At 43.3% G+C, this 26863-nt stretch overlaps 1 protein-coding gene across 1 annotated transcript in view; it reads right to left on the minus strand.

The window, feature by feature from the left end:
• Positions 1-1901: 1901 nt before the first annotated feature.
• pou6f2 (POU class 6 homeobox 2) overlaps positions 1902-26863 on the minus strand; it is a 90400-nt gene continuing 65438 nt past the window's right edge. The window contains exons 5-9 of the mRNA XM_038997251.1: positions 20166-20312; positions 13000-13209; positions 9772-9916; positions 6517-6685; positions 1902-2430 (exon numbers count right to left, since the gene is read on the minus strand). Coding sequence (XP_038853179.1) covers positions 1902-2430; positions 6517-6685; positions 9772-9916; positions 13000-13209; positions 20166-20312 — 1200 coding nt within the window. The remainder of the gene's footprint in view (positions 2431-6516; positions 6686-9771; positions 9917-12999; positions 13210-20165; positions 20313-26863) is intronic.

The following is a 26863-nucleotide window of genomic DNA, read 5'->3' on the forward strand; positions in this document are numbered from 1 at the left end:
AGCTCGACGTTATGATGAGACTCTGTTTAGATCTGTATATTAACAGCTACACAGCAACAACACCCTATGATTTGTTAGTTGAAGTGAATATGGATTATGTCTGGCGCACGGCCTATTGGGTTGTTTTGCATTTCACACAACTTTTTCCAATACATTTTTTTTTTTAAATTAGGCTACACTGTCTGTCAAGGCTTCGCTGTAGAATCACTCAAAGCAAAAGACAATGGAAACAAACACAAAACAACAGCGTGACATTTTGCAAACAGTATTTGACCCCTGAAGACAACGATTCAGAGATGAGAAAACCTTCCGATTGATTCGATTAGAATGAGTTGCTGAATGCTTAAAGAAAGTAATCCATATTTTGCTCTAAGGGCAGAAAAATGTGAGATAATTGCTAAATCCTCTACATGTGTAATTTGTTCTCTGTGACAGTGTACTCTGAAGAATGTACTTAATGATTTGAAGCTTGGGCTACCGTTTGTGTTTTGTTGTCTTGATTTCAGATTCCTGTAACCCAAACCTTGTTATCGGAAACATGCGGGAGCAATTCTGTTATGCTATGCTACAGCAAATAGAACAAACTAGACACACACTTCAGAAAGGGATGGGCAGAAAGGTCCTCACAGTCCAACACATTTTCTATATTGCAATATAAGAGGGTTGTCAATTAACAAAGAGTTCTCTTTTGAAAGTAAACATTTTATTTGGCATTCCGTTGGCCTTTGTGTAAAGTAGTTGAACTCAGTGTATGAAAGAAACGGAAGAAAGGGAACTTACAAGCACATCAAAATAACTAAAACATGTAATCGGCCAAGGTAAAAATCTCCCCAAGTCCTTGAGCTGAAGTAATGTGTTCTTTGGCTATCAGGCTTTGGCAACAGAATGACTTACAGCAGCACTTGACACAGTATAACATTGAGGGAAGTTCTCCCTGACACAACACTAGGCCTGAAATAACAGAATTGACGGCATGTTTCTGTATGTATAAAAAAAAGTCACAGTTGTCACAAAAGGAAAATAAGGTTGAAAAGATGTTGTCTTCCGTAGTGGATGACATATATATTTTGGTGAACAGAGACAGAACCTTTATGGTTAGGTACTGAGTATACCCACACTGTTTGGACAGCCTTGAGTTTATTGTCCTTCATCAACAAAACATAGACAATCTCATAAAATCATTGATAAATACCTGTAAAAGTTGTTACCTGTAAAAACACTGTGACTTAAAATAGCTGCAGATGAGAAGGAATCTGAGACAAACAACATCATGTCATTGTTTCACAGCAAAAATGCATTTACACGACAAATCTTTCAAAGAGAACTTTGACATTGTGATTTCAATCTGAAGACGGTATTTAGTAGATATTTACATATAAGCCCAGGAAATAAAATTAAGTGAAACAAAGATATAATGTACACCCAACCTCACACATATATCGTAGATTTTTTGCCAGTACAAATGTAAAAATTTAGAACACATTTACACTTAAAAAATTATTCTTAGTATTCTGATGCAACAGACTTTGGTAAGTAGTTAGTGTTTTTGTCTTTGATTTTGGTATGATCTCTTTACTAAAATCTCCCTAATGGAAACCCAAATTTGGACAATGTTCTGGTCTATGAGGCCAGAATTCGATTGCTTTGAAACAGCACACTGTAGGTTTGTAATTTTCTCTCTCAAATGTGAACATATTTTTTCTTATATTTGGTTTTTGCCAAAATATTTAAATAACTGTGGTAATCACACTGACAACACTTATTTTTGTTTGCAAACTTTCATAACTGTCCTTTCAGTTGCCTTTATAAAGGGAGAGGAATGTTCTTTCAGTCTTCATCCTACTTTGGGTCATGATCCACCATGTTGTTAAGACTTTCCTCTTTACCTCTAGTTTGGTCGTTCATTTTGGGAGCTCTTCCAGAGAATCAGAGAGAGGGTCCATGGGCGCGGTCGGGCCGAGGTCCAGGTCCAGGTCCAGGTCACCGGGCTGTTTCAACCGCTTTATTGTGTTTTTCAACGCTTGCCTCTTGTTGCAGAACCAGACGCGGACCACCTCACGGTCATAGTTCAGTTTCTCAGCTATCTCGGTCATTTCCTGTCCAGAGGGGTGCGTGTTCTTCTCAAAGTGGCTGTTGAGGATCTCCAGCGCTTGTGGGGTGAAAGAGGTCCTCCGCTTGCGTTTTTTGGAGGGCTCACTGCCGATAAACTCGGTCAGGTTCTGCATGCCGGACCGGTGGCGGGCCTCGGCCTCGGCCATCCAGCGTTCCAGAACCGGCTTAATCTTCTGGGCGCTTTTTGGGGTGATGTCCAACTTCTCAAACCTGGCAGGATATAAAAGGCCAGGGTTCAGTTTGCCTGTCAGACTGCTACCTATAGGGTTCTCTTGGGCTTCCTGTGGTAGGAAAAAGTGGCTTCTCAGGATGGTGTGTCTGGGGAGAATTGAGAGAGAAGAATCTTACTTAGATGCCCTGCTGGGCCAAGGGATAACCTGCCTGTCTCAGTGAACTGGGCCTCCTCTCCCAAGCAGCTGCCACTGGGACAGAGACACCCACCAGCCTTGGTTACATCCATGACAGTTTGTAGCCAAAGTTATAGCAGTTGAAAGTGAACGTTACATGTGGTGCCATTTTGTTTTCGCTTTGTTCGCTTGTCTTTTGTTTGGTTGGCTGTGGCTGTAGTTCTCTGTCCCAGATAGGCAGCGTTAGGGTGAGGAGACCCTGCCAATGGCTAAAAAAATACTTCAGATGGACCAATAAAACTGCCCGAGCACCTGACTATAATGATCAAACACTGAGCTTTAGCTATGGAGACTACACTAGTATCCATTGATACACAATACCATCTACCTATCATATCATCAATCAGAAAAAGGTAAAAAGGGGTTAACCAAACAATGCAATTCTTCCCATACCTTCCCTTCAAGTGATAAAAGTCAAGGTTTTTCATTCATATGGTCAAACAGGCAGCAGTGCAAGCACTTAAGCACAGAACTATCATTTACAAAAGCAGTTTGAATTATTCATCAAAATGCACATTTTTAATACATTTTTCGAACTTTTCTCCCTCAAGTGCTCATTGTATATTTAAAAAATAATACATTTCCACTTTTCAGTCTTGAATATACTTGCAAGTTTATGAATGCACGAAGCATAAGTAAATATTCGAATTTAGTGTATTGTGTACTTTAGTGCCTTTGAAATGAACCCTCAATAGCTCAAAACTAAAGTTCAAAAGTTTTGAAAGAGTTCCTAAGTCATGAAGAGTAGCTAAATTATGGCTTGCTGATCAGTATGATCTCACCAAATAGTGGATATATACTATTGTACTATTAGAACATTGTAAGGGGTATCTGTACTGTAACTCAGTGTATTTTGACCCTGTCAGCTGCAGTGTTCTGTGAGACAAGCACAGAGATGGCGTTTGGCTTGGACGTGCTGAAGGATGATGGACCTGGGCTAAAGTTGCTGGGTTTCTCACATGCCGTGTAATAATGGAATCAGTGTCAGAGTGTGGTTTAAGCTGCCTGCCCTCTAATGAGAGTCCAGACATCTGTCTAGGTGTTCAGGGGCGAGCGGCTGAGAGAAAAAAGTAATACGCCTTTAAAACAAAAGCGGAACACGTCTAGGCCTCTTCTATGACCTCGACCTATCATGGATGCCTTTGATATAATCTTCCTGGAAGGCAGGTGAGGAGATGCCTCAGAGCTGGGAGAAAGGAACCCCTCTCACAGGACCAAAATGAAAGACATTTCTTAGTGGAGAGTCGACTTGTTATACAGAACGATAGCGAATAATGCCCTGTCTGTTTCTCCGCTTTCCAACTCTGTTTTTACATTTCTGCTTGTCGACGGGCAGTATTATTTATAAGCCACTCTTAAACAGTGGAAAGAGGACGGTTCCATCCTGCAAGGAATACATTAGCCAGTAAATATAAGGAGTGGGTAGAAACAGGACATTTCATGGATCAACAGGGACCAAATGCACTCAAATGAGTGGAAAGCTGCTCGGCTACTCCTCAGTGAGGAGCCACTCCTACGAGTTGAGAACCACCAGTGGGAAATGAATACATTCTGTATATCTACCTTTTTTACCCCCCTTCCTCCCTCTCTCTCTCTCTCAACGGTCTTAAAAGTACCTTTTTCAGGCCATGCATAAACATCTGCTAAGTGCTAATGCTTACAGTGCTGTTTGTGTTTAACCCTTTAACAATATCGTGAGGCCATGTGTAAGAATGGGTATTTGACTAAGTGGAAGGTCCATTACTTACAGAATACAGGGGACATATCCGATGTATTAAATCAGTATTCCGAGCTTGCAGATATGAATCCAACATGCCAGGTACAGGTGGAGAAAGAAGTGGATGCGATGCAATATAAGTAGGGTGGATGTGAAGGCACATTCCTGCTTAATTTGATGTGTAAGTTTGAGTGTAAAGGAATGTTGTAAATGCATACAGCTTAAACATGGAAACATAATTCCCCTTCAGGAATTACACCAGAAACGAGTAGTTAAGACAACATTGTGCACCGATGCATTCTGAGCGGTATTCACATTAACAGCACTGTGAATCTTTGGACGTGCAGTTGCATTGAGGAGGCGGTGGATTTAAACTTATTGCATATTTTTCCGCAAGAAAAATGTGTCATCCATTTGTGAAAGCATGCCATCAATCATAATTTCCAACATTATCCAAAAAGCATTTGAGCAATATCATTATTTTAGTTTAACCCTACATGACTGATTGTATTTGCTGCTTGTACAAAGCACTCTATGATAAGACAATATTCAAACCCATCGGTCTGATGATGTCCTTATGGGATGTTTGTGGCCCTGTGATAAGCTAATAAAGCTTTTTAACAAAGTGAGCAATGGAATCCGACAAGACGGAACTCTGTGTCACTGTCTGTTCCAGTGATATATGACAACAGCAAGCCCCTAAGCTAGCATGCGGTCCCCTCGTCTCCTCCAACTTCCATGTCTCTGTTGATGTTAACTAAACTAAAGCATGTGAAGACTATCTACTTAAAACGTCATACCAACAAAAAAACGACGGTCTTACCGACATACATAAACCCACAAGGACACATTACCTGTTTTTTTTTTTTTTTTTTTTTTGAAGCTAATGGCTTTTAATGTACCTTCTAAATGTCTGAATTATGCATGCTTGTAAATATTTCAAGGGCGATTTTTTTTTAAGACTTGAAACATTAGTTTGAAATGGCTGTTGCTCATAAGAACCCTGCTCCCCCAGTTTCAGATTATACCGGCCATTTGTTGATGTGATGAACATTTTAAGAGCGCATGGTAGCAGTGTGTCACATACTGTAGGCAGGACAGGTCATCAGCAGAGCGCATGCAGTTCAGAAGCGCATTACAAATGAATACAGGAATAAGAAGGGGCACAGTGATGATAACTGTTGACAGTGATGCATGCTACTACAGTAAAGCACAATACTATGGGTGGGTAGAGTACAAAGAAAAGGCAAAATGACATTAGCCACAGGTCACTGCCAAATGTCAGAACTTAATTAGATGTGATTATGATATTTAAACTATTGATTTCATACATTTGGTGAGAAAAATAAAATAGAACAGAAATAATTGTACTTTTAGATCATGTGAAACTTAAGAATGAAGGAGTTTGAATGCTGTGATGTAATATAATGGTTATAGATGTGCACTTCTAAGGGGTTTAGTTAATTTGGTGCTGAAATTAAAGGAGCAAAGGCTTAAAAAGGACGAGACATTACCTGGTAACACTAAATGTCTGATTATCTAATGAATAGATAATGCGGTGTTTAAAACGTACGTCCTTACGGGACTGTAGAACATGACAATCTTATTAACAGACGGGTTCTTGTCAGGTTCTCTTAAGCCTAATGTAGAGTGAACAGCAATAGGCCTAAGTAATTATTAAATGCTTTAAGTGCTTCGTGTAATACTCTAGGTAATGTATTTTGCATAAGTAAGTCATGTCAGAGGAGAGAGAAAAAAAGTGAGGAGGACAAAGAATTGACACGAGACCTTCATTTGACTGGATGGTCTTCAATTATGTATTCATTTTAATATCTTAATGATGTCTGCTTAAATATGAGATGAAATATGGATGTGAGTCGTCATGGACACCAGAAAACGATGTGCAGTCTCAAAGACAGCGCTCCTGAGCACCTTCGTCTACTGTGGCGACTACTACACCGACAGGAGAGCGCAGCGCGAGGAACAGTTGATCTACGGAGAAGTGACCGTACATCATTCAGATATAAAACGGTTTCAGATCTTCCTACACGAGGTTCTACATATTTATTTGAATAAAACTGGTAAGATATTGCATTCATTTGCCCTTTTAGTACCACAACGAGTAAGTCAACTTAACTTCTGCACTGCAGTCAAGAAAAAAACCTTTTATCACTTGATGGGAAGGATGGGAATATTCCAGGAGACACCATAATCAACAGATCTATGCCAGAAAATACCATGCTTTGCTGTGAATCATTCGGCACCCCAAGTCCTCCTTACCTGCAGATGGCAGACTGACTATAGGCCGGGCCCTCGGCCGCGCTGAGTGCCTGACCCACCTGCGTCTGGGTCAGGCCCAGGGACAAGCGGCGGATTTTGAACGCTTTGGCGAACTCCCGAATCTCCTCCAGGTTGACCCCGTCCACTTCGCTGGCGGCCGTCTGGGGGTCTACGATACAACACAGATAGAGGGGGGTCAAAAAACAAGAAGGACCAAGGCACTCTTCGTATAGTTAAAATGCCTTTAAAAAACGATTTGTCAGGGAGTACAGATGGAGGCAGAGGGAGGGGGGTTAGCACCATTAAACACACCGAAATCAAAGAATATAGCTAATTCACATACATTCCACTATAATGTGACATTTCTGGTCTCTGTTGACGAACAACAGGAGTAGCTTTAGAAATACATTATGAATTGATTTAGCAGTGATTGCCATTCTGGTGCTTCTCTGCCCTCTAGTTGATAATAGCGGTCTCTGTACAATATGTACTGTAATGGTATCGAGAGTGAAAGGCGGGCTTTGTGTTTAACGCTACATTGAAAATGTTCCTCATTTAATCTTCAACATAAAAGCTCATAGACACATAATGGACACAGCAGCATAGAGACATGTCCATTCAATAGGTTAGTCCACCGTGGTGCATTTGCCGTTCTCGGCATTACTCCTGCTTCATTATGAACAACACGCAGACTGAAAGCCAACAGTTTTAGAGCCCAAACTCTGTGCTTTTATCATGAAAAAGAAGCCTGTGGAATGTTTATTAGAGGATCGTTCCAATCATCTGTCCCTCCTTTGGGGAAGTCAATTGACACCTCCGCAGAAAGACTGTGCTGCTGTGTGTGCTGCACTACTCAATTGTTCAAAGGTGACATCCAACTCTACTCTAAAGAAGACATTGTATTGTATAAATGTTGTTTGTAAATTGCTGCTTTGCGGACCCACATTTAAGTGACTTTGGGGACCTATTTTCCCTGAAGCATTTTGAAGAGTTTCATAGCTAATAAAAAGTGATTTCACATTGTACATCAATGTCAGGTGCCCTGGCATCCTGCTTACTAAAGCAAAGTTTGTGCCAGTGAATTATTCATCTTGGTCATTATCAATGAATTATTAAAAGGAATCTTCCAAGCGTATTTAAGAAAAAAAATCTATCGGGCTGCCATCTTGCCATGAGGCCTCATAAGAGACGCAGCGATTCTGAGCTTCTACGGCGGCAGAGCTCCAGACGTGCGAACATTTGGAGGCATGGGACCAAGTCGTCCCAAATGGCACCCTATTCCCAATGTAGTGCACTACTTTGACCAGGTCCTATATATATATTTTTTTGGACTGAATGGAGGGTTCGTCTAGTCAAATGTAGGGCACTATATACGGAATAAGCTGCCATTTGGGATGCAGGCCCTGTATATCTTAAAAGGATGGGAGGATGGGCACTAGCTGCATCCTCAGTCCTCATCAGTTCCACCTTGATGAGCATCTGATTATCCCCAATGGCGAGCCATTGAAGTGTGTTTCTATATGAAATGATTAGTCCTCTCTGTAAGTGGTGCCCACACTGTCTGTCCACTGTGATCCATCACTGGTCTCCTTCCTATATGACTGTCTTCAAGGCTTTACAAATAATACATATTCCATATGATGGCGTTGGATTTCATTTACATTGGGTTTGAAATTCCTATGTACCCTGTGTAGGTATTTGTGATCTAAAAAGAAAAATACCATACACTCGTTTAGAATAAAAATGCTGGTCATACTTTATTATAGAATGGATACTATCAACAAACTATCTGTTGATAAGCAACTGCTTGCTAAGGTTACGGTTAGAGTTAGGTTTAGAATAAGGGTAAGGGTTCAGGTTAGGGTTAAGTTTAGGGTTAGGATAAGGGTTAAGGTTAGGGTTAGGGTTAGTAGATAGTTAGGTTAAATGTTAATGATGGTTTGTGGATAGTCTGTAGAGCATCTACAGATGGACTATCCAAATAAAGTGTTACCCTTGGACCTTGCAAATACAATGAGCTGGAGCAGGGCAGTATATTGGCAAGAGGAATGTAGAATAAAAAACTGTATTACGTATGATTCGACACAGAAATAATGCTCCATGTCCACGTACGGGATATTCACCGAGGGGCTATGCATTCTTGAATGACGTGGAAGGTGTGTTCCACGATGCATTGACGGAGAACCCCGACTTGATTATCCCTTTCATACCATGGCGATCATTTCTATGTGTTCATTTGACAGTAGAAATGTGTTCAACATCCACTGAAGTAGCTAGAACGTTTACTAGGTAGCTACGGTAGTTGCCTTGGTAACCAAACAAACAGACTTGCTAGTTTAGCTAACCAAACCATCAGTCCTAGCGTGCTGTTATGAACATTGAATTCAACAATGACAATAATGTTTTCAATTCGACTGTTGCTTTCAAAAGCAGCTGAAACATAGAACATGTAAGAATGAACTATAGCCATTGAATTTTACCGTGCCGATATACCATGCGTTACAGGGAAATAATGCACGCTCTAGAATGGCCTTCAAGCCAATCAGAAACAAGTATTATCAACAATGCTATGGTGTAATTAAGCAATATGGCCAGAGGAGGTGTGGTATATGGCCAATATACCATGGCTAAGGGCTGTTCTTAGGCACAGCCCTTAGCCGAGGAGTCTTATTGCTATTATAAACTGGTTACCAATTTAGTAAAACGAAATGTTTTGTCATACCCGTGGTGTATGGTCTGATATACCATGGCTTTCAGTCAATCAGAATTCAGGGCTCAAACCACCCAGTACATAAAACAAGTTGATCAATGGCAACTTCTTTATATTGAATGCAGAACTCAGCCGCAGATGCCTTCAAAATGAGGGAATTTAGGTGAATAGCCTGTGACAAATTAAATGTATTTATATTTATCTGACTAAAACTGACTTTTTAAGGCAATGGTTTGCATGCTGACAGCCTTAGGCTCTATGATTTATTAAGGGTCCACAGAGGGCTAAGCATTTGGAAACTGAGGCTGGTGTTCATTACACACGGTGTTTTTGATAGTCTAATAAACAGAATATTAAATAAATCCTTCAAAAAGAGGAAGGAGAAAAATCTAAAGTTTCTGGACAAACAGAAATCCAGTGCTCTTGAAATAGAAGGTTCACCATACCAAAGACTGCGGTCAATTACAAAATTCTGTAGACTCGTATGCTCTCTTAATATGTGTGTGTGTGCGCGCGTGTGTGTGAGTGTGTCACCGGGTACTCACTGCTGACCAGCTGACCCACGCTGAGGGCGGAGGAGGAAGATGAGGACGAGGAGGAGGAAGAGGCCTGGCGGAGAGGACTCTGGCTGTGGGGCATGTGGAGCAGGTTGGGCTGAGACGACACTGGGCCTGTCTGAACATGCTGAGCCTGAGGCAGCTGAGGACACACAGAAATTAAATATTGACTTAAAACAACAATACAACCCCTATAACGTTGCCCCAATAGCACTACAAGCGATCTTCATAACCAACCACAGCAGTTATGGTGACTCTCCGGCACCTGTACATTGCTGTGACACTGCAGCAATTACATTTGACATTAACAGCTGAACATAATATGATTAGGTTTGTGTAAAGAGGTTATATGATCATAACAACTATTCAGAATGATAACACACAATGCAGTATCAATAGTCGGGTCAATAGAGTAAACTAGTCAGGGCTAGATTTCTATTGAAACAGACAGTGTTACATTTGTATAGAGAGACAGTGGGGTTTGATAGGAGATGACTGGTGTCTCTGCTGTTTGTGTCTCTCTCTCTCTCTCTCTCTCTCTCTCTCTCTCTCTCTCTCTCTCTCTCTCTCTCTCTCTCTCTCTCTCTCTCTCTCTCTCTCTCTCTCTCTCTCTCTCTCTCTCTCTCTCTCTCTCTCTCTCTCTCTCTCTCTCTCTCTCTCTCTCTCTCTCTCTCTCTCTCTCTCTCTCTCTCTCTCTCTCTCTCTCTCTCTCTCTCTCTCTCTGCCATACAGGAGTGTAGAGAACACGATGACAATAGTGTTTTTCTCCAGTCGTCAGACACAAGGGAATTGCTAATGAAGGCAGGTCTGTGCAGGAAAAGACACGTGGACACCGCCGCTCCCGTATCAAACATAATTTAGGATTTACAGGCAATGTGCTTCGGCTCTATGAAAACGATGTATTTTCATGTTTGTGAGCAAATGAATTGCTCTTACAAGATCAAGCTGCTATGTCTTCACTCCAAAGTGAAGGCCGTCTCCTCCGTAAACTAGGTTGGCTTTCCCACTCCTCTCTCTTGCTGTTAATTATTTTCCCCTCGGTATGTGTTTGTTTGGAAAGTGTGGTGGATGTCAACAGAGATGCACATACTGTCAAGACAGTTGACAGGCAGAGAGAATTATCTAGCTTCACTGGAAATATTCCGCACTGCCGGCGCTGACAGCCGTAAATTACACCTGTGGAACTGTCGGTGTCGTGTGTCTTTGAAGTGAGGACAAAAACCATAAACATTATTACAAATGCATTCATTCGATCACGAGCGTGATCCGGTGAAGTCACATTTAAGGCCATCGTCTGAGTTAGTCCACCCTATCAGATTGAACTATTGTCCTTGCCATTTACATATCATGTTTCACTTTTTTAACCTGCTTTTTTTATGGCTGAAAGCCTGGTCGACTTAAAGCTGTGTAATTTATTTGTTTTCTTTAGTAGTTGTGCGTCTGACACCTACCATGTATGTACAAGTCCAAAAGAAGGAAGCTATTTACTTTGTACATAAAACTTTTGCACTAGGTGGGATTTAAGCTCACTCATACAAATAGCACTAAAGAACTCATGTTCTTCTGAGTACAAGAGAGCCTTCTGTCCCTTTTAGAGGTTCAGTCTGGTCTTGTATTGTTTTGCTAGCTAGAGACACATGATTATCCCTTTAAATGTTTGATTATTAAGGAGAATTACAACATGCTCCGGTCACAGAGGTCAAATAGGTGTGTGATGGTGTGTGATGAAAAGCATTGCTTTTTGTTTGGCTCTGCAGGGGCTCTGCATACTTCTTGAGATGGAGTCTAAGAGGATGCCTGACAGGTGCTTTACACACACGCACACGCACACACACTACCGCTTGACAGAATTTTTTTCTGTCTGTAGCATTTCTATAATCTTTACTGCCCTAGTCAAAATAGTCAATTTGAATGGTTTTATCGAAGTAACTTCTTCCAAACACTGGGACCAATGAAATGTTACAGTTGGGAGTTATGTTTTTGTGAAGGAAAACCTTTTCAAGTTGTGTTTAGACAGAAGATGAGACGACTTGATAGCTGAAAAAAACATCAGACTTGACTCGTTTTGTAAGGGTTACTTTTCTCAAGAGTAAACAGAAAAAAAGTTCAATCCACACAGATAAAGATTTTTCTCCTCATCCATTTTTATAGTGTGTATCTATGTGTTCCTATAACCAGGTTTCCATCCAACCTTTTTATGCCTAAAAAATGTCACGACAGGCCTGATGGAAAGAGCAAATTTGTCAGCAAACTTTCCAAATGTCGACAAAAAATATACGCTGGACAAGGTGGGATCTTTTTGTGATGGTAAAGTTAATTATGCGATAAATGGCGGTGGAAAAGCTTTTATGCGCAAATATTGATACTTTTTTTTCTTTTACTTTTATTTAACTAGGCAGGTCAGTTAAGAAATAAATATTATTTACAATGACAGCCTAGGAACAGTGGGTTAACTGCCTTGTTCAGGGGCAGAACGACAGATTTTTACCTTGTCAGCTCGGGGATTCGGCCAATGCTCTAACCACTAGGATACCTGCCGCTCTAACCATCATGCGATGACATGTTGTGTGGTCCTCCCACTACGACTCGGGAAAGCATGCAGTTTATTAGGCTACAGATGAAATAAGTTATGGTGAACTTCACAGGGTGGTGAAATTGCACGGTGATGAGTTTGATGCTCCTTTCCTATAAATATTGAGGGTCTTATTCTGGTGACATGATGTTGGTTGACGTTTGACAAATTTAAATAATCTTGCTCTTTTGTCCATAATAATCTCATCATGTAGGCTATACCCGCACTGTATCTGCAAGCTGTTGGCTAGCGCGCACGTACCAATACCAGAGTGGACACATTCGCTATATAATTGTTTTTGTGACCAAACCATCAGTAGAGTTGAACATGCTTTTTTATTCGTACATGGGAATTTAACCACAAAAGTAATTTTTCTAAGCACGACATCATCACGCACAGCCTTTTATCCGCAACGAGTCAATTTGATGGAAACATCTCTGGTGGGAAAATGAGCATCATTTGCTTATGTGAAATTTAGAATAGTCGCATGAAAATCTGTCGCCAATTGGATGGAAAATGTTTTTGGTCTGCAAATGTACTGTGATTAGAAACACATCTTCATGTGTCTGCTTCGTGTGTGTGTGCACACATGTTTGTATCTGTGCATGTGTGTGTGTGTACTGTACGTCTGTGTGTGTGGTTACCTGCTGTCCAGGCTTGATTGGTGACAGTGTGATTCCCTGGGTGTTGATGACAGGCAGGATTTGATTGCCGATCACCGTGGCGATGATCTGGCCCTGGGCGTTGGTCAGAAGCTGGGGTGTAATTGGCTGGACCTGCAGTGCTGGGTTTACGCCCCCTGATTGGCTCGAGGGCCCCCCAGAGTTGGGCATAAGTGGGATCGTTCCAATTATCTACGAAGGAGGGGTGAGAGGAGAAGGGAAGAAATCAGATGGGTCGTTCCAGTGATCTACAGTACACGGATAAGTGTAGGAGGGTGAAAGTCATCAGAACATATTGTTCGTATGATCTACTGGACAGAAGTATGGAGCGATGTTCATGTTCTGTATGAAATCCCACAGCAAGTAAAACATAAAGTACTGTGCACGTCAATTCATGTATATCAGTGAGCGCACAAACCATTAGAATGACAGTATCAAGCCCGAGCGCAGAGCACTTGATGGTTGAGTAAGTGTATGAGGGAACGCACAGACAGATTCTCTGATCATCTGTCACAGAGGAGCTTTTATAGGCCAAGGCAAGCAAAGGCAGAGCACCCAGCTGGGAGCACACTGCAAAGGTCAGCTCTGAGTACCTGTGTGTGTGCTGGTGCAGACCACTGACTGTGTTATCCATCACCAGGCCGGGAGAGGGGCGTGTGTGTGTGAGTCATGTGTGTATATGCGTCTTTGTCTGTTTCTGTCAAGGGGGGTTGGTAATGTGGCTGTGCTGAGAGATCTCCCTCCCTTCTCCTTCCCTCAACGCACACACACACACGACCAAACAGCTCCCAGGGTCCCTGGGGTACTTCATCCCCTACTCCCCCCCCCCCCCCCCCCCTCCAGCTCTCCTCTGCTCTCCTCCATGGCTGTAATCAGGAAGTGCAGATCAAAAGGGGCGGCAGAGTGTCACCGCAGCGTTTTAGCTCTCAGAGCTGCCAGAGTGCGGCCAAGAGTAGCGCTTTAGGGGGGGACTTAGCGCCTCTTCCCGATGATGAAGGTTAGTGTCATCTGGGGACTGGTCCTGGACAGACAACTTCAGTCTCTCTGCCTGCTCTCTCCACTGACAGAACAACAGCACCCAGACTCATTATGCCAGAGGAGAGTGAACATGGTTGGGGTTGCCATTATTTTAAAAAACCTTGTCGTTTGGACCAGGCTGGAAGATTTGGGCTGGCACGTTCATATTTTTTATAGATATGTAAACAGTCACAGGCAAAATTCAAAGCAAAATAAATGGACACGAGCACAATGAATGTTTTGGTAGCTCATGCTGCTCAGGGTTTCGACCTACTTCAAGCATCGTGTATAAACGAGACGCCAACATAATTGAATCTAGGCAGGGATTCAATTATTACACATGCACCTGTCACTTCATATGATTTCACAGCGAGATGCAAACAGATCCCTTCATACTGTAGTCCAGCATCTCACCACTGCTCCCGGTGCTAATCTAATTCTTCCTGCCATGCCTCCCTCTGCCTGGTCCCCCTCCCCTCTCTCCCCATTCTCTGTTTGATATAATGTGGAGGGATCAGTGGTAGAATTGTAGGCCGGCAATCTGTAATTCATCCCCTCCACGGCTCATTTGCTTACGTTGCTTCGCATTAAGCGACAGATAATTTATCTCTCTCTCCGCGCCCCGCGTCCCCTGCTCTGATTCCACCCTGTAATGCTCTCCTCTCCTGCCACTTAGCATATTTTATTGCGCCGCTTGACGCTCATGCCTCCCGATGCCTGGCTTCGCGTGCCTCCGTGGCGGTTGACTTGTTCCGCTCAATTATTCATCCTTATTGGACTAAGTGGTTGTTCTATAAACGTAATAACACAGGCAGGGAACTGACAGCTTAGCTCTCGTCCCCGGATGCACCTCTACATCTCTCCCTCAGACTTCCTGGGTGTTGCATGGTAGTGCTCAAATGGCGTTTCTCAAGGCAGTCGATTGTGACACTGATTATGTAAAACATAATACATTTAGAGGGAAGAGCTGGTGGGCGGCAGGTAGCCTCGAGTTTAGAGCGTTGGGCCAGTGACCGAAAGGTTGCTGGCTTGAATACCGGAGCCGACAAGGTGAAAAATCTGCCGCTGTACCCTTGAGCAAGGCACTACATCCTAATTGCTCCAGGGGCGCTGGCCAATGGCAACCTTTACTGTGACCCCACTCCCTGTGTGTGTCTCAGGGGGAGTTGGGATATGCAAGAAACACATTTCCATCACGCATTTGTGTATAACAGAACAAATATAAGCACCCACAAATTGATTATTATTTTACCTGTAGATTCACAGAGAGGTTCATGGAGAAGACATGCTTTGGTCTCAGACTACAGCCAGTTATGGCATTTTTTAACAACATACGCTGTGGCACCTTCTCAGCTTTGTCCAACCAGCATTCTTAATGTTTCTCTTTCCTTTTTGTCTTTTTCCTCCTCTTGTATTTTTGTTTCCAATCGTGAGGCGTGTCAGGAATGGTCAGGACCTGGGTCCTCTGTCTCTCTCTCTCAGCAGAACTCATTAAGATTATGCTGCTCTTCTCTTGTTTCCACAGAAATGTCATGTCATCTCCTCAGCCAGGCCAATCGGTGGTGTTAGCCATGGTGGCCAGACAATATCTTTAGCCATTTTCCCCTCCTTCTGTCTCCGTGAAGGAAATAGAGGCCCATGTTGGGAAATCCCGACTTTCTTCATTTGAGCTCCAAGACACCAAGCATATCAATTTTATAAGGGACATGGTATGTCAATTGCTTTATACAGCTCCCGAATCCTCTTGATTGTCTGGCTCTAAAATGGAATACTGGTGTAGGTAATGTTGGGTACAGTACAATCTTCCACAAACATGCAAACCTGCACAGCAGCTAGCATTCACCTGGCTTAATTTGTCCTGCTGTTATCGTTAAAGCAGGTGTTCAAAAGTTAAAATGGCAATGCCAGAATGTTGATTTCTACCTCTGAGGACTTTCACGAGCGGGAGTGATTTGTATTCCAATGGAGCTCCTCCCTGGTCGTGTGCATGCAGGTTAAAACAGTGCATGTGTGTGTTCCTACCTGGTGTAGTGTGCATTAGTAACAGCAGTGTCTGCCCTGTGGGCTGTAGCCTTCATCAAAGCCCATTGAAGGGGATGGATGGCTCATGGGGGTTTCACCAGGAAACACAAAGACCAGCCACCAGGGTTAACAGGGCTGGGAGTTCCCCCATCACAGACCGTTTTGGGGCTAGCTACTTTTCAGGTCATATATCTTACCATTGCTCTCTTTGTCAAAATATTATAGGTTTCTCTATGGAGCCATGGAAGGTATGGCACAGAATGTGTGGTAAAATTGTGCATAGTACAAGGGAATACGTAGTCCTATGACAGAAACATTTGTGAGGAAATGTTTCCTCTAGTATGGGCCTCAATCTTCTCATTCACATTTTGATACTGAGGAACTAAGGTAAAATGGTGCAGTGCTTTCCTTATGCAGACTGTGTACTGATTTGAAATTCACTATTGAATTAACTCTTTCTTACACTACAGCCTCAATCACAAAGACGGGACTGAAGAATGGCTTCGTTGATTACTGGACACATATACTCCATAATCAGGTTGACACATGTTAAAGCCACATTATTAAATCCAACGCTTTTCAAGGCCCCTATCGGGAACCTACTCTAACAAGAAATCCAGGGCGCAACTTTCACTGGGGACGGGGGATATGTCCCCGTCCCCCCCCCATATTCTGAAATTGCATTTTCATCATTGTGATACAAACAACGGGGTGCGGGGTGATTTAGGACCATGCGGATGCCTATGAGCAGTCGGGTAGGCTGTTTGGAGTGTTTATCTGACAAAAAATGTAATATATTATGTCCCCCCCACGTATAAAACCAAAGTTGCGCCCCTGAAGAAATCCAATGGGCATTAGTGATAGGGTGAATGACTGTAACCCCTACTGTACTGTGTTCCGCTCTCTTCAAAATACCAAAATTGTTCATTTAGATTAAAATACCTCTCTTAGGAGAAGAAAGGACTCAAAATCAATGCAGGGCAAGGATTTTCACACAGATACCTTTTATCAAAGTACTTGTGCTTTAGTACAGTTACAACGCTGTCACAATGTTGTCTTACCTAGCTAGAGAATTCATATTCAAGAAGTGTACATGTATTCGAGCTATTCTCGTTCCTCTATCATTCTCCCAGCAAAATAAACACCAAAGTCTGATAAAAGCTATTCTTTTGTTTCCTGTTTGAGAATCTACATACCGACACCATTTCTGATTTTACGGTGGGCAGCTCTGAGGCAGTGTTTGTCGGTCTCCCAGTCAAGATCCAAGCATGCATTTAGTCTCTGTAATGTTCCCGTCCCAGTATAAGAGGGGTGGTGGTGTGTACGTGCGCGCGTGTGCGTGTGCGGTGGGGGGACCCTGGCTACGTTAGTAGTGTGGTGCACGTTTCAGAGTGCTCAGACTGAATAATGCTCTGAAATAATGAGGTGGGGAGCAAAGGACTGTAGCCCAGGGCTTTGACCGTCTCAGTGACCTGATTATGTCAGCCAATGTCAGTCGCCGATACACTACAAAAGCACAGAGCATCCCATCAAATCCATCTCCATGGCAATCTGTCCCTGCGGCCCCGGCACCTTTTCCCAGACCAGGGAAACCCATACTGTCTCATTAGCCGCATTTAGCATCAAGGGCTAACACAGACTCACACAAGCCGTTTACAGTTGAAGTCGGAAGTTAACATACACCTTAGCCAAATACATTTAAACTCAGTTTTTTACAATTCCTGACATTTTATCCTAGTAAAAATTCCCTGTCTTCGGTCAGTTAGGATCACCACTTTATTTTAAGAATGTGAAATGTCAGAATAATAGTAGAGAGAATGATTTATTTCAGCTTTTATTTCTTTCCTCGCGTTCCCAGTGGGTCAGAAGTTTACATACACTCAATTAGTATTTGGTAGCATTGCCTTTAAATTGTTTAACTTGGGTCAAACGTTTTGGGGAGCCATCCACAAGCTTCCCACAATAAGTTGGGTGAATTTTGGCCCATTCCTCCTGACAGAGCTGGTGTAACTGAGTCAGGTTTGTAGGCCTCCTTGCTCACACAGGCTTTTTCAGTTCTGCCCACAAATTGTCTATAGGATTGAGGTCAGGGCTTTGTGAAGGCCACCCCAATACCTTGACTTTATTGTCCTTAAGCCATTTTTCCACAACATTGTAAGTATGCTTGGGGTCATTGTCCATTTGGTAGACCCATTTGCGACCAAGCTTTAACTTCCTGACTGATGTCTTGAGATGTTGCTTCAATATATCCACATATCCAATATTTCCTACCTCATGATGCCATCTATTTTGTGAAGTGCACCAGTCCCTCCTGCAGCAAAGCACCCCCACAACATGATGCAGCCACCCCCGTGCTTCACGGTTGGGATGGTGTTCTTTGGCTTGCAAGCCTCCCCCTTTTTCCTCCAAACATAACGATGGTCATTATGGCCAAACAGTAAAAAATGTGTTTAATCAGACCAGAGGACATTTCTCCAAAAAGTACAATCTTTGTCCCCATGTGCAGTTGCAAACCATAGTCTGGCTTTTTTATGGTGGTTTTGGAGCAGTGGCTTCTTCCTTGCTGAGCGGCCTTTCAGGTTATGTCGATATAGCACTCGTTTTACTGTGGATATAGATACTTTTGTACCTGTTTCCTCCAGCATCTTAACAAGGTCCATTGCCGTTTTTCTGGGATTGATTTGCACTTTTCGCACCAAAGTACGTTCATCTCTAGGAGACAGAACGCGTCTCCTTCCTGAGCGGTGTGACGGCTGCGTGGTCCCATGGTGTTTATACTTGCGTACTATTGTTTGTACAGATGAACGTGGTACCTTCAGGCATTTGGAAATTGTTCCAAAGGATGAACCAGACTTGTGGAGGTCTACAACTTTTTTTCTGAGGTCTTGGCTGATTTCTTTTGATTGTCCCATGATGTCAAGCAAAGAGGCACTGAGTTTGAAGGTAGGCCTTGAAATACATCCACAGGTACCCCTCCAATTGACTCAAATGATGTCAATTAGCCTATCAGAGGCTTCTAAAGCCATGACATAATTTTCTGGAATTTCCTAGCTGTTTAAAGGCACAGTCAACTTAGTGTATGTAAACCTCTGACCCACTGGAATTGTGATACAGTGAATTATAAGTGAAATAATCTGTCTGTAAACAATTGTTGGAAAAATTACTTGTGTCATGCACACAGTAGATGTTCTAACCGACTTGCCAAAACTATAGTTTGTTAACAAGAAATTTGTGGAGTGGTTGAAAAACGAATTGTAATGACTCCAACCTAAGTGTATGTAAACTTCCGACTTCAACTGTATGTGCATTGCTCTGTCATGAGCATGTTGACAAAATCTTCCATGTACAGCAATTCTTACTCCTTACAGACTTCCTACACAAACAAGCATGGAATTAGGTCCGTCTTATCATAAAGCCACAAAAGATATTCGTCGGGCCGTAGTTTTAATTGAGTGATAAACAGGATAGCGGGAGGAGGGCGGAGAGCGAGGGATGAAATAGGGGTTAAGGTAAATAACTGGCTGGCGTGAAAGGGCACATTGTCCATGCGATCTTCCTTTAATATGCGCCGTGTGCACCTGCGATAAGATGATTCATTAGATAGAGCCCCACTCTGACAAGCGTCATCGTTCAAGCCTCTGGCTACTGATGGAACAATTCTGCAGCCACCCTGTAAATATGACAAGGTCAGCGTTTTACTGCGACGGGCGCATGCGGATAAGAGGAGGAAGGGCTTTGTTTATTCCCAAATAGCTTAACATATGGCAGGATGGCTGCCGCGGAGCAACGCCACATAACACACAGCTAAAAAAGAAAGAAATAAACCCCCAAACAAGATTACTACATAGGAAAATGAAATATTGAGACCATCCAGTCTTTGGAATTGTGTTTGTGTGTATTTAGTTAGTGGAAAGTGTTTTCTAAGACTGGTATAGTGTAACATTGACTGAAGAACATGGAAAATATAGTGAAACCATCATTATGTGATGTGATCTTCCCCCACTATAACTTTTGCATTTCATTTACAAGTAGTTCTAGTCAGGTCTAATGAACACTGTGAAACCTATAGGATACCTCTATTGATATTACGACTGGTAAAGATCACTAACCTGTCCTTGTGCATTAGTGACCAGTTGCCCCGTGACTCCCGCTTGCAGGTTGGAGAGGGTGTTGCCAAAGACCTGGGATCCGGCCATAGAGCCCATAGCTGCTGCTGCTGCTGCCGCCACCGCAGCCTGGCTGGCCAGAGGGTTCAACTGCAGGGACAGAATCATACAGGTAATGACTGTTACTGTTTGATTATAAATTACAACGGTGATCAGTGTTCTCCAAATGTTACTGTAAGTAAACAAACATGGGAGGGCAGGGACAGGGGGAGGGGTCCCGGAGGGCAGGGACAGGGGGTGGGGTCCGGGAGGGCAGGGGGAGGGGGAGGGGTCCGGGAGGGCAGGGACAGGGGGAGGGGTCTGGGAGGGCAGGGACAGGGGGTGGGGTCCGGGAGTGCACAAAGAGGGGGTGGGCCGGTGAATAAGTGCCCATTCTACCAGTCTAAGGGGTTCCTGTGGCCCTCGGGGCTCCCCCAGGGCCCTGCAGCATCTCTGCAGAGGCCGGACAGCCCCAGACCATGTCGGTTTAACAACAGAAGGAGCCATGGTATTTATGCATCATTGTATCCTCAACCACCTCAACACGCTCCCACTCTGAATCAACCTGCCACCATACCGCGCCACCACACTGCTCCTTTCCAGGGTTAAAAAAAAAATGACAGCGTTTACCCTGGCTGTAATGGACTCATCTGGAACTGGTGGACAGGCCAAGTGATTATAAAGGACGTCTCCCGTGTGGGCAGAGCCTGTGGAGCTCCAGCCTCGTAGGAGCATGAGATCACCCAGATAAATCAAGCTAACCACTTATTAGAGGGTGAAAATGCACTGCTGATTTGGTTGTAGTGCAGCAGAGCAGAGCCTTATTAGGTTGAGTAAGTGGAAAAAAATAGCAGGCCGGCAGAGGAGACCGTCCAATGACTCGAGAATAGAGAAATAATAGAAATACTGTTTAGGCTGTGAATAACTATTCCTGGTTGGCAATAATGTTATGCAGAGGGCTAATACATATTCAAAGATGGTTGGAGAAAATATTGAACAGCCTAATAGCACCTTAAAGGGGCATTCTGGAATTCAAACAAAAACAAAGCCAGCACCACACCACTTTTTGGTAAACAGCTGAGGGATGGAGGCGGGAGAAATGTAATCACTCAAATTCATATATAGCCTTTATATATCACGCCGAGTAGACAATGTTACAGTCATGTGAAAACAATATTGATACGTAGATAGATAACTTAGAGAGTAATGGAAATATATTATCATTCAGATAGTTCTGGACAATATCAAAAACTACTCCAGCAAAGGCATAAATCCCACTAATTTTTCTCTCCACACAATCGCTCTATGGGGATTTGATCTTTGTTAAACTGAGACCATTCAGTTGCCATTCATCTTTTATTGTTCCCCATCACCATGTGTTATTACGCTTTCTGAAATCAAATGATGAAAAAAATGCCACAGAACAATCAATACTTTTTCATTGACAGTAAAGGTTAAGCACATTAAGAATGACACTGCATTTGTCTCATGAAATCATATTTCATGTTGGTGGCCTCAAATTGGCCATGATTGATATTGCGTCCCCTAGTCTGAAAGTCATCCATTGTTTTTTCTCTTCAGATAATCACAGGATTTTCTTTCTTATGTGCCCATGCCACGTTCGTCCTTCGGAGCAACCTCAGTAGAAAACATTAAGAAGAAATGTCTTTCCACATTAGTTGTTTACCTTTTACAGCGCATTTGAGAGTTCATTCTTTTACTCGTCATTGGCTACTTGACATCTATCATCATCTCCAAATGATAAAACATTTGCACATCATTTCCATATATCTTTGGAGAGTTATAACCTTTGACAAATTGATTTGTTCTTCCATGATCTTGTTCCAATCAGAGGCTCATAATTTACAATTAATTTCCTCTACTGAGGGTAGTAAAGGCCAGAGGAACAAAACAGAGGAGGAAGCATGTATTTCATTACTTGACATTCAGTAATCGTTTTGAAAACATGTCACTCTACAGTGAAATGGATGCCCTGAAGGACTCGTGTCATTTTGGATCTCCATTTTTGCGATGATATCTACCGACTTCTAACCTTCTAAACTTATCTCATTCATTTTTGATCATATTGAAGCTCATGTCAATGGAGATAGCAATAGTTTGTTGATTTTTACATCTCATGGAATCAGCGGGAGTTCAAGATAAACAGGATCAAAATAACCTGGCTACCCCATGGAGTGGCAAGATGCCTTCGTGCCAAAACGTCTTTGGAGTGGGATTGGTACCTAGACAGACTGATAGTTTGTCTAGATTCCTTTTTTATGATAAAGTATGCAGTGTCACTTAGCCTTTTTAGCATGACATTGTCAAATCAAATCAAAGTTTATTTGTCACGTGCGCCAAATACAACAGGTGTAGTAAGCATTTCACCTCACAGTGAAATGCTTACTTACAGGCTCTAACCAATAGTGCAAAAAAGGTATTATGTGAATAGTAATAGTGAGAGTGAGATATACAGTAGATATAAGGGTTGTCTTCCTTGCAATTCACATGCAAGTTCACACAATGACCTGTATTTTTGGCATATTTTCATAATATCAGAAAAACTAAAACAGTTCCAGGAGAGTGTGACCAGACCCCCATACTGCGTCTCAAATGGCACCCTATTCCCTAGTGCACTTCTTTTGACCAGGGCCCATAGGGAATCCCTTGGCTGAAATCCAGATATGTAGTGGGGGAATGGAGAGAGTCAGCCAGAACACTATATCCTGCTTCCTGCTGGAGGAACAGAGCTGGATTTGAGGAGGGCTTATCTGGGCCAAATCTTCAAATGACTACATGTATCGGTGAGAAAGTGGTGGGAAAGGGTCGCCTGGGGATATCAGTTAGTCAGTCAGGGATTGCATTAAGAGATAATCCTCCCTTCATTTCTGAGTGGAGCCGCTCTCTCTCCTCTGCTGAGGGGGGAGTGAGACGTGATACAATGGCCAAGCCCAGGTGAGACAGAGAGGATTTGGTTATGTGATCGTTGTGATCGTTTAAATATCAGGCCCTTAGGCGTTTTGGTTATGCTGGTCTGATAAAGAGGATTTCCTCATGTAACTGGGTTGATGATGTGTATTTGGTAATCCCATGGGGTGATGTGCTAGCCTGATAGAGGCACAGTGGAGAGGAGGAGGATATAGAGAGGGGTGTCTACACAACAGCAGAGCAGAGCCAGGCTCCATGTGGAGGCGGAGAGGTCTAGATCAGTAAACAGACAACGGTATCAGCTCTGACAGAGTCACTTGACTTCCTGATGTAGTTGACGTCCAATCAAAATCAAATCAAATCAATAATGTACTGGTCACGTACACATATTTTGCAGATACTGTCGCGGGTGCAGCGAAATGCTTATGCTCCTAGCTCCAGCAGTGCAGTACAACTTAACAATACAAAACAATACACGCAAATCCCCCCCAAAAATAAAAAGAAAGGAATGAACAAATATAGAAATATTACAACCAGCAATGTCAGAATCCGGAATATAATATGATGGTGTGTACAGACAGTATGGACAGTATACGAATAGAAAAGGTGTGTACAGAAGTAGTTATATAGGATGAGCCTTGACTTGAATACAGTGTATACATATAAAGTGTGTAAAACAGTATGTAAACATTATTAAAGTGACCAGTGTTCAATGACTATGTAGATAGGGCATCAGTCTCTAAGGTGCAAGGTAGAGTACCAGGTGGTAGTCGGCTAGAACAGTAACTAAGGTTCAGGGCAGGGTGTAGAGTGTAGGTGATAGAAGCTGTTTTTCAGTCTCTCGGTCCCAGCTTTGATGCACCTGTACTGTCTCCGCCTTCTAGATGGTAGCGGGTGAACTGGCCTTGGCTCGGGTGGCTGAGGTTCTTGAGAATTGTCTTGGCCTTCCTGTGATACTGGGTGCTGTAGATGTCATGGAGGGCAGGCAGTGTGCACCCGTTGATGCGTTGGGCTGACCGCACCACCCTCTGGGGAGCCCTGCAGTTGTGGACGGTGCAGTTGCCGTACCAGGTGGTGATACAGCCCGACAGGATGCTCTCAATGTTGCATTTGTAGAAGTTCGTGACGGTCTTAGGGGCCAAGCGAAAGTTCTTCAGCCTCCTGAGGTTGAAGAGGCACTATTTGGCTTTGTTTAACACACTGTTACACACAAGCTTTTCACCCTCTCCACTGCAGCCCCGTCGATGTGGATGGGGGCGTGCTCCCTGTGCTGTCTCCTGTAATCCACGATCAGCTCCTTCATTTTGCTGATGTTGAGGGAGAGATTATTTTCCTGGCACCACTCCGTCAGGGCCCTCACCTCCTTCCTGTAGGCTGTCTCGTCATTTTTGGTAACCAGTCCTACCACTGCTGTATTCGTCTGCAAACTTGATGATTAAGTTGGAGACGTGCGTGGCCATGCAGTCATTCATGAACAGGGAGTACAGGAGGGGGCTGAGCACGCACCCTTGTGGGGCCCCAGTGTTGAGGATCAGTGTTGTTTCCTACTTTCACCACCTGGGGTCAGCCCGTCAGGAAGTCCAGAACCCAGTTGCACAGGCTGAGGTTTAGACCCAGGGCCCCGAGCCGTGTCGTTGTCAGTGTGTGTTGTGTGTGTGTGAGTAAATTTCCCACCCGGTGTGTGTTTGTGTGTGTGTGTGTGTGTGATACTATTGTGCTTTGAAACTATGCTGCTATGTCCTGTGTAGCTACAGTGTATAAGTGGGCAGCTGAACAACTGTTTGTGGTGGTATTATTGTGTTTGATATCCCTCTGCTATTCAGAGGCTGTTATTCTAGTAAATCCAGGTAAAACGAGAGCGCCGACTGGGCTGTAGCCTAGGATCTTGTATTGGGTAATATGGCTAGCAGTTTGAGGGAGAGCCAGGCATAAGGAGGGGGGATAGCGGTGTTTGACACCTAAACAGGTGATTTTCCGCCACAGTGCTTCCTCTCAACAGCACAACAGGAGGCAGAAAATGACAGACCTGGCCCAGCATTTGTGTTGATTGCGTGTGTTGCAGGAGATAAATAGTGATCTTCCTGTTTGCAGTGCCGCCATGTAAACCATTGTGTTCCAGACTTTTCATTCTCCCGTCAATAGATTGGTGAATCGTGTGGTTATGGAGTCTCAGTGTTATGGATCTCACTAGTCGCTCACCATGGCTGAATCGGGCCAATAACACACAAACAGGAGCCCCAGGAGCCTGATAATGACACTAAATAATTGCATAAATACATATTCTGGAGTCACCATGGAGTATTGCGTCTTCTGATGCTGTATAATGTAAAGTCAGGTTCACTGTAGGACCAAACACCAGTTTGAGACACACAGCAGGTTATCATCACTGGACCACCAGCCACAGATGTTTCCAGTCACTACTACTTGCCATCAGTTTCTATAAGCCTTATTCATCACCCTAACGGTATACATACTGTACAGTACATGGAGTATGGGTCAATATAGAGAAAATAAGGTCCTTGATTCAAGGTAGGTCATTCTTTGATAAAACAGTCACGTTGTTAAAAAGATATGTTTTTCACCATGGGCAAAAGTTGAGGAGTATTACTATTATGCTCTATTATGCTCACTGTTGCCCGTGCTGTTGCCATTTGACCCTGAGGGTCACCCGGGGGCAGTAACCCGTGTCATCTCTGGAATAGGAGAGAAAATAGGCTCTCTGTGAGCGTGGAGAAACCCCCTGGAAACTAAAGTGTCTGACACAAACTAACTGGAGTTTACTCTGGTCTGGCTCTTCTTATGTGCCTGTTTTTTTCCGGGGGACACAACGGAACAGAACACAGCAGAGGTAATGGGTATCAACCGGGGCCAGACAACAAAAAGGAAGCAACTCATGGGACTTGAGTTGGACATGATGCATGCACCGCTCAAACCTTTTGACGTTTAGCTCCCCCAAAAAACTCACAATAATTTGGCAAAACGTATCTGTTTGTTTTGCAGCGATAAGTATTGGAAAAGGAAAACAGAGTGTTCTAGAATTACCAATGAGCTTGGAACAACATCCCCTATAGTCCTCAGTTCTCTCAGCTCCTTATAAGGTCATTATCAGAGAGCATTTAGCTGGACCAAACTGGACCAAACCACCTAAGAGTGGACAATTACGGTAGGATGGAAATACTTCCTCTAGTGGAACTGCATACACAGCATGTGTAATGGACAAACAAACCTGTACATGAGAGCACAGTATATCTATATATGAGCACAGTATTGAATATAATGTACTTGTCTGAGAGGGTCCTCATGTAGTAATGGGGATGATAGCACTAGAAAGAAGCCTGGCAAAGTAATGCTATTGAATGCAGCCAGATACACATAGCCCATCTGTCAAAGTAGCACATCCATCTTAAGTCCTTCTGTCATACTCGTCATCACTCAGCCAAAAGTATGGCAAAGTGAACCAAACAGGGAAAATGAACAATCAATAGCGTTATCGCTTCTGGATGAGAGGAACGGGCGTCTATCTCAGGAGGAAAAACAAAGAAGTTTCCCATCCCTCGCTCCATTTTTCCCGGCCCCACCTCGCACATCCCTCCATCCCTCTCTTCTTTCCCCACTCCTGAGTGAATGTAATCAGCTGTGACATGAGAAAGCACGCTCTCCGTCTGCCAGTCCTCTGCTGGGCCTATCTTCCCCAAACAGCTCCCCTCCTTGCCCCAACCTCCTTCCCCTCGCAT

Source organism: Salvelinus namaycush, chromosome 7 (genome assembly GCF_016432855.1).
Source record: "Salvelinus namaycush isolate Seneca chromosome 7, SaNama_1.0, whole genome shotgun sequence".
NCBI lineage: Eukaryota > Metazoa > Chordata > Actinopteri > Salmoniformes > Salmonidae > Salvelinus > Salvelinus namaycush.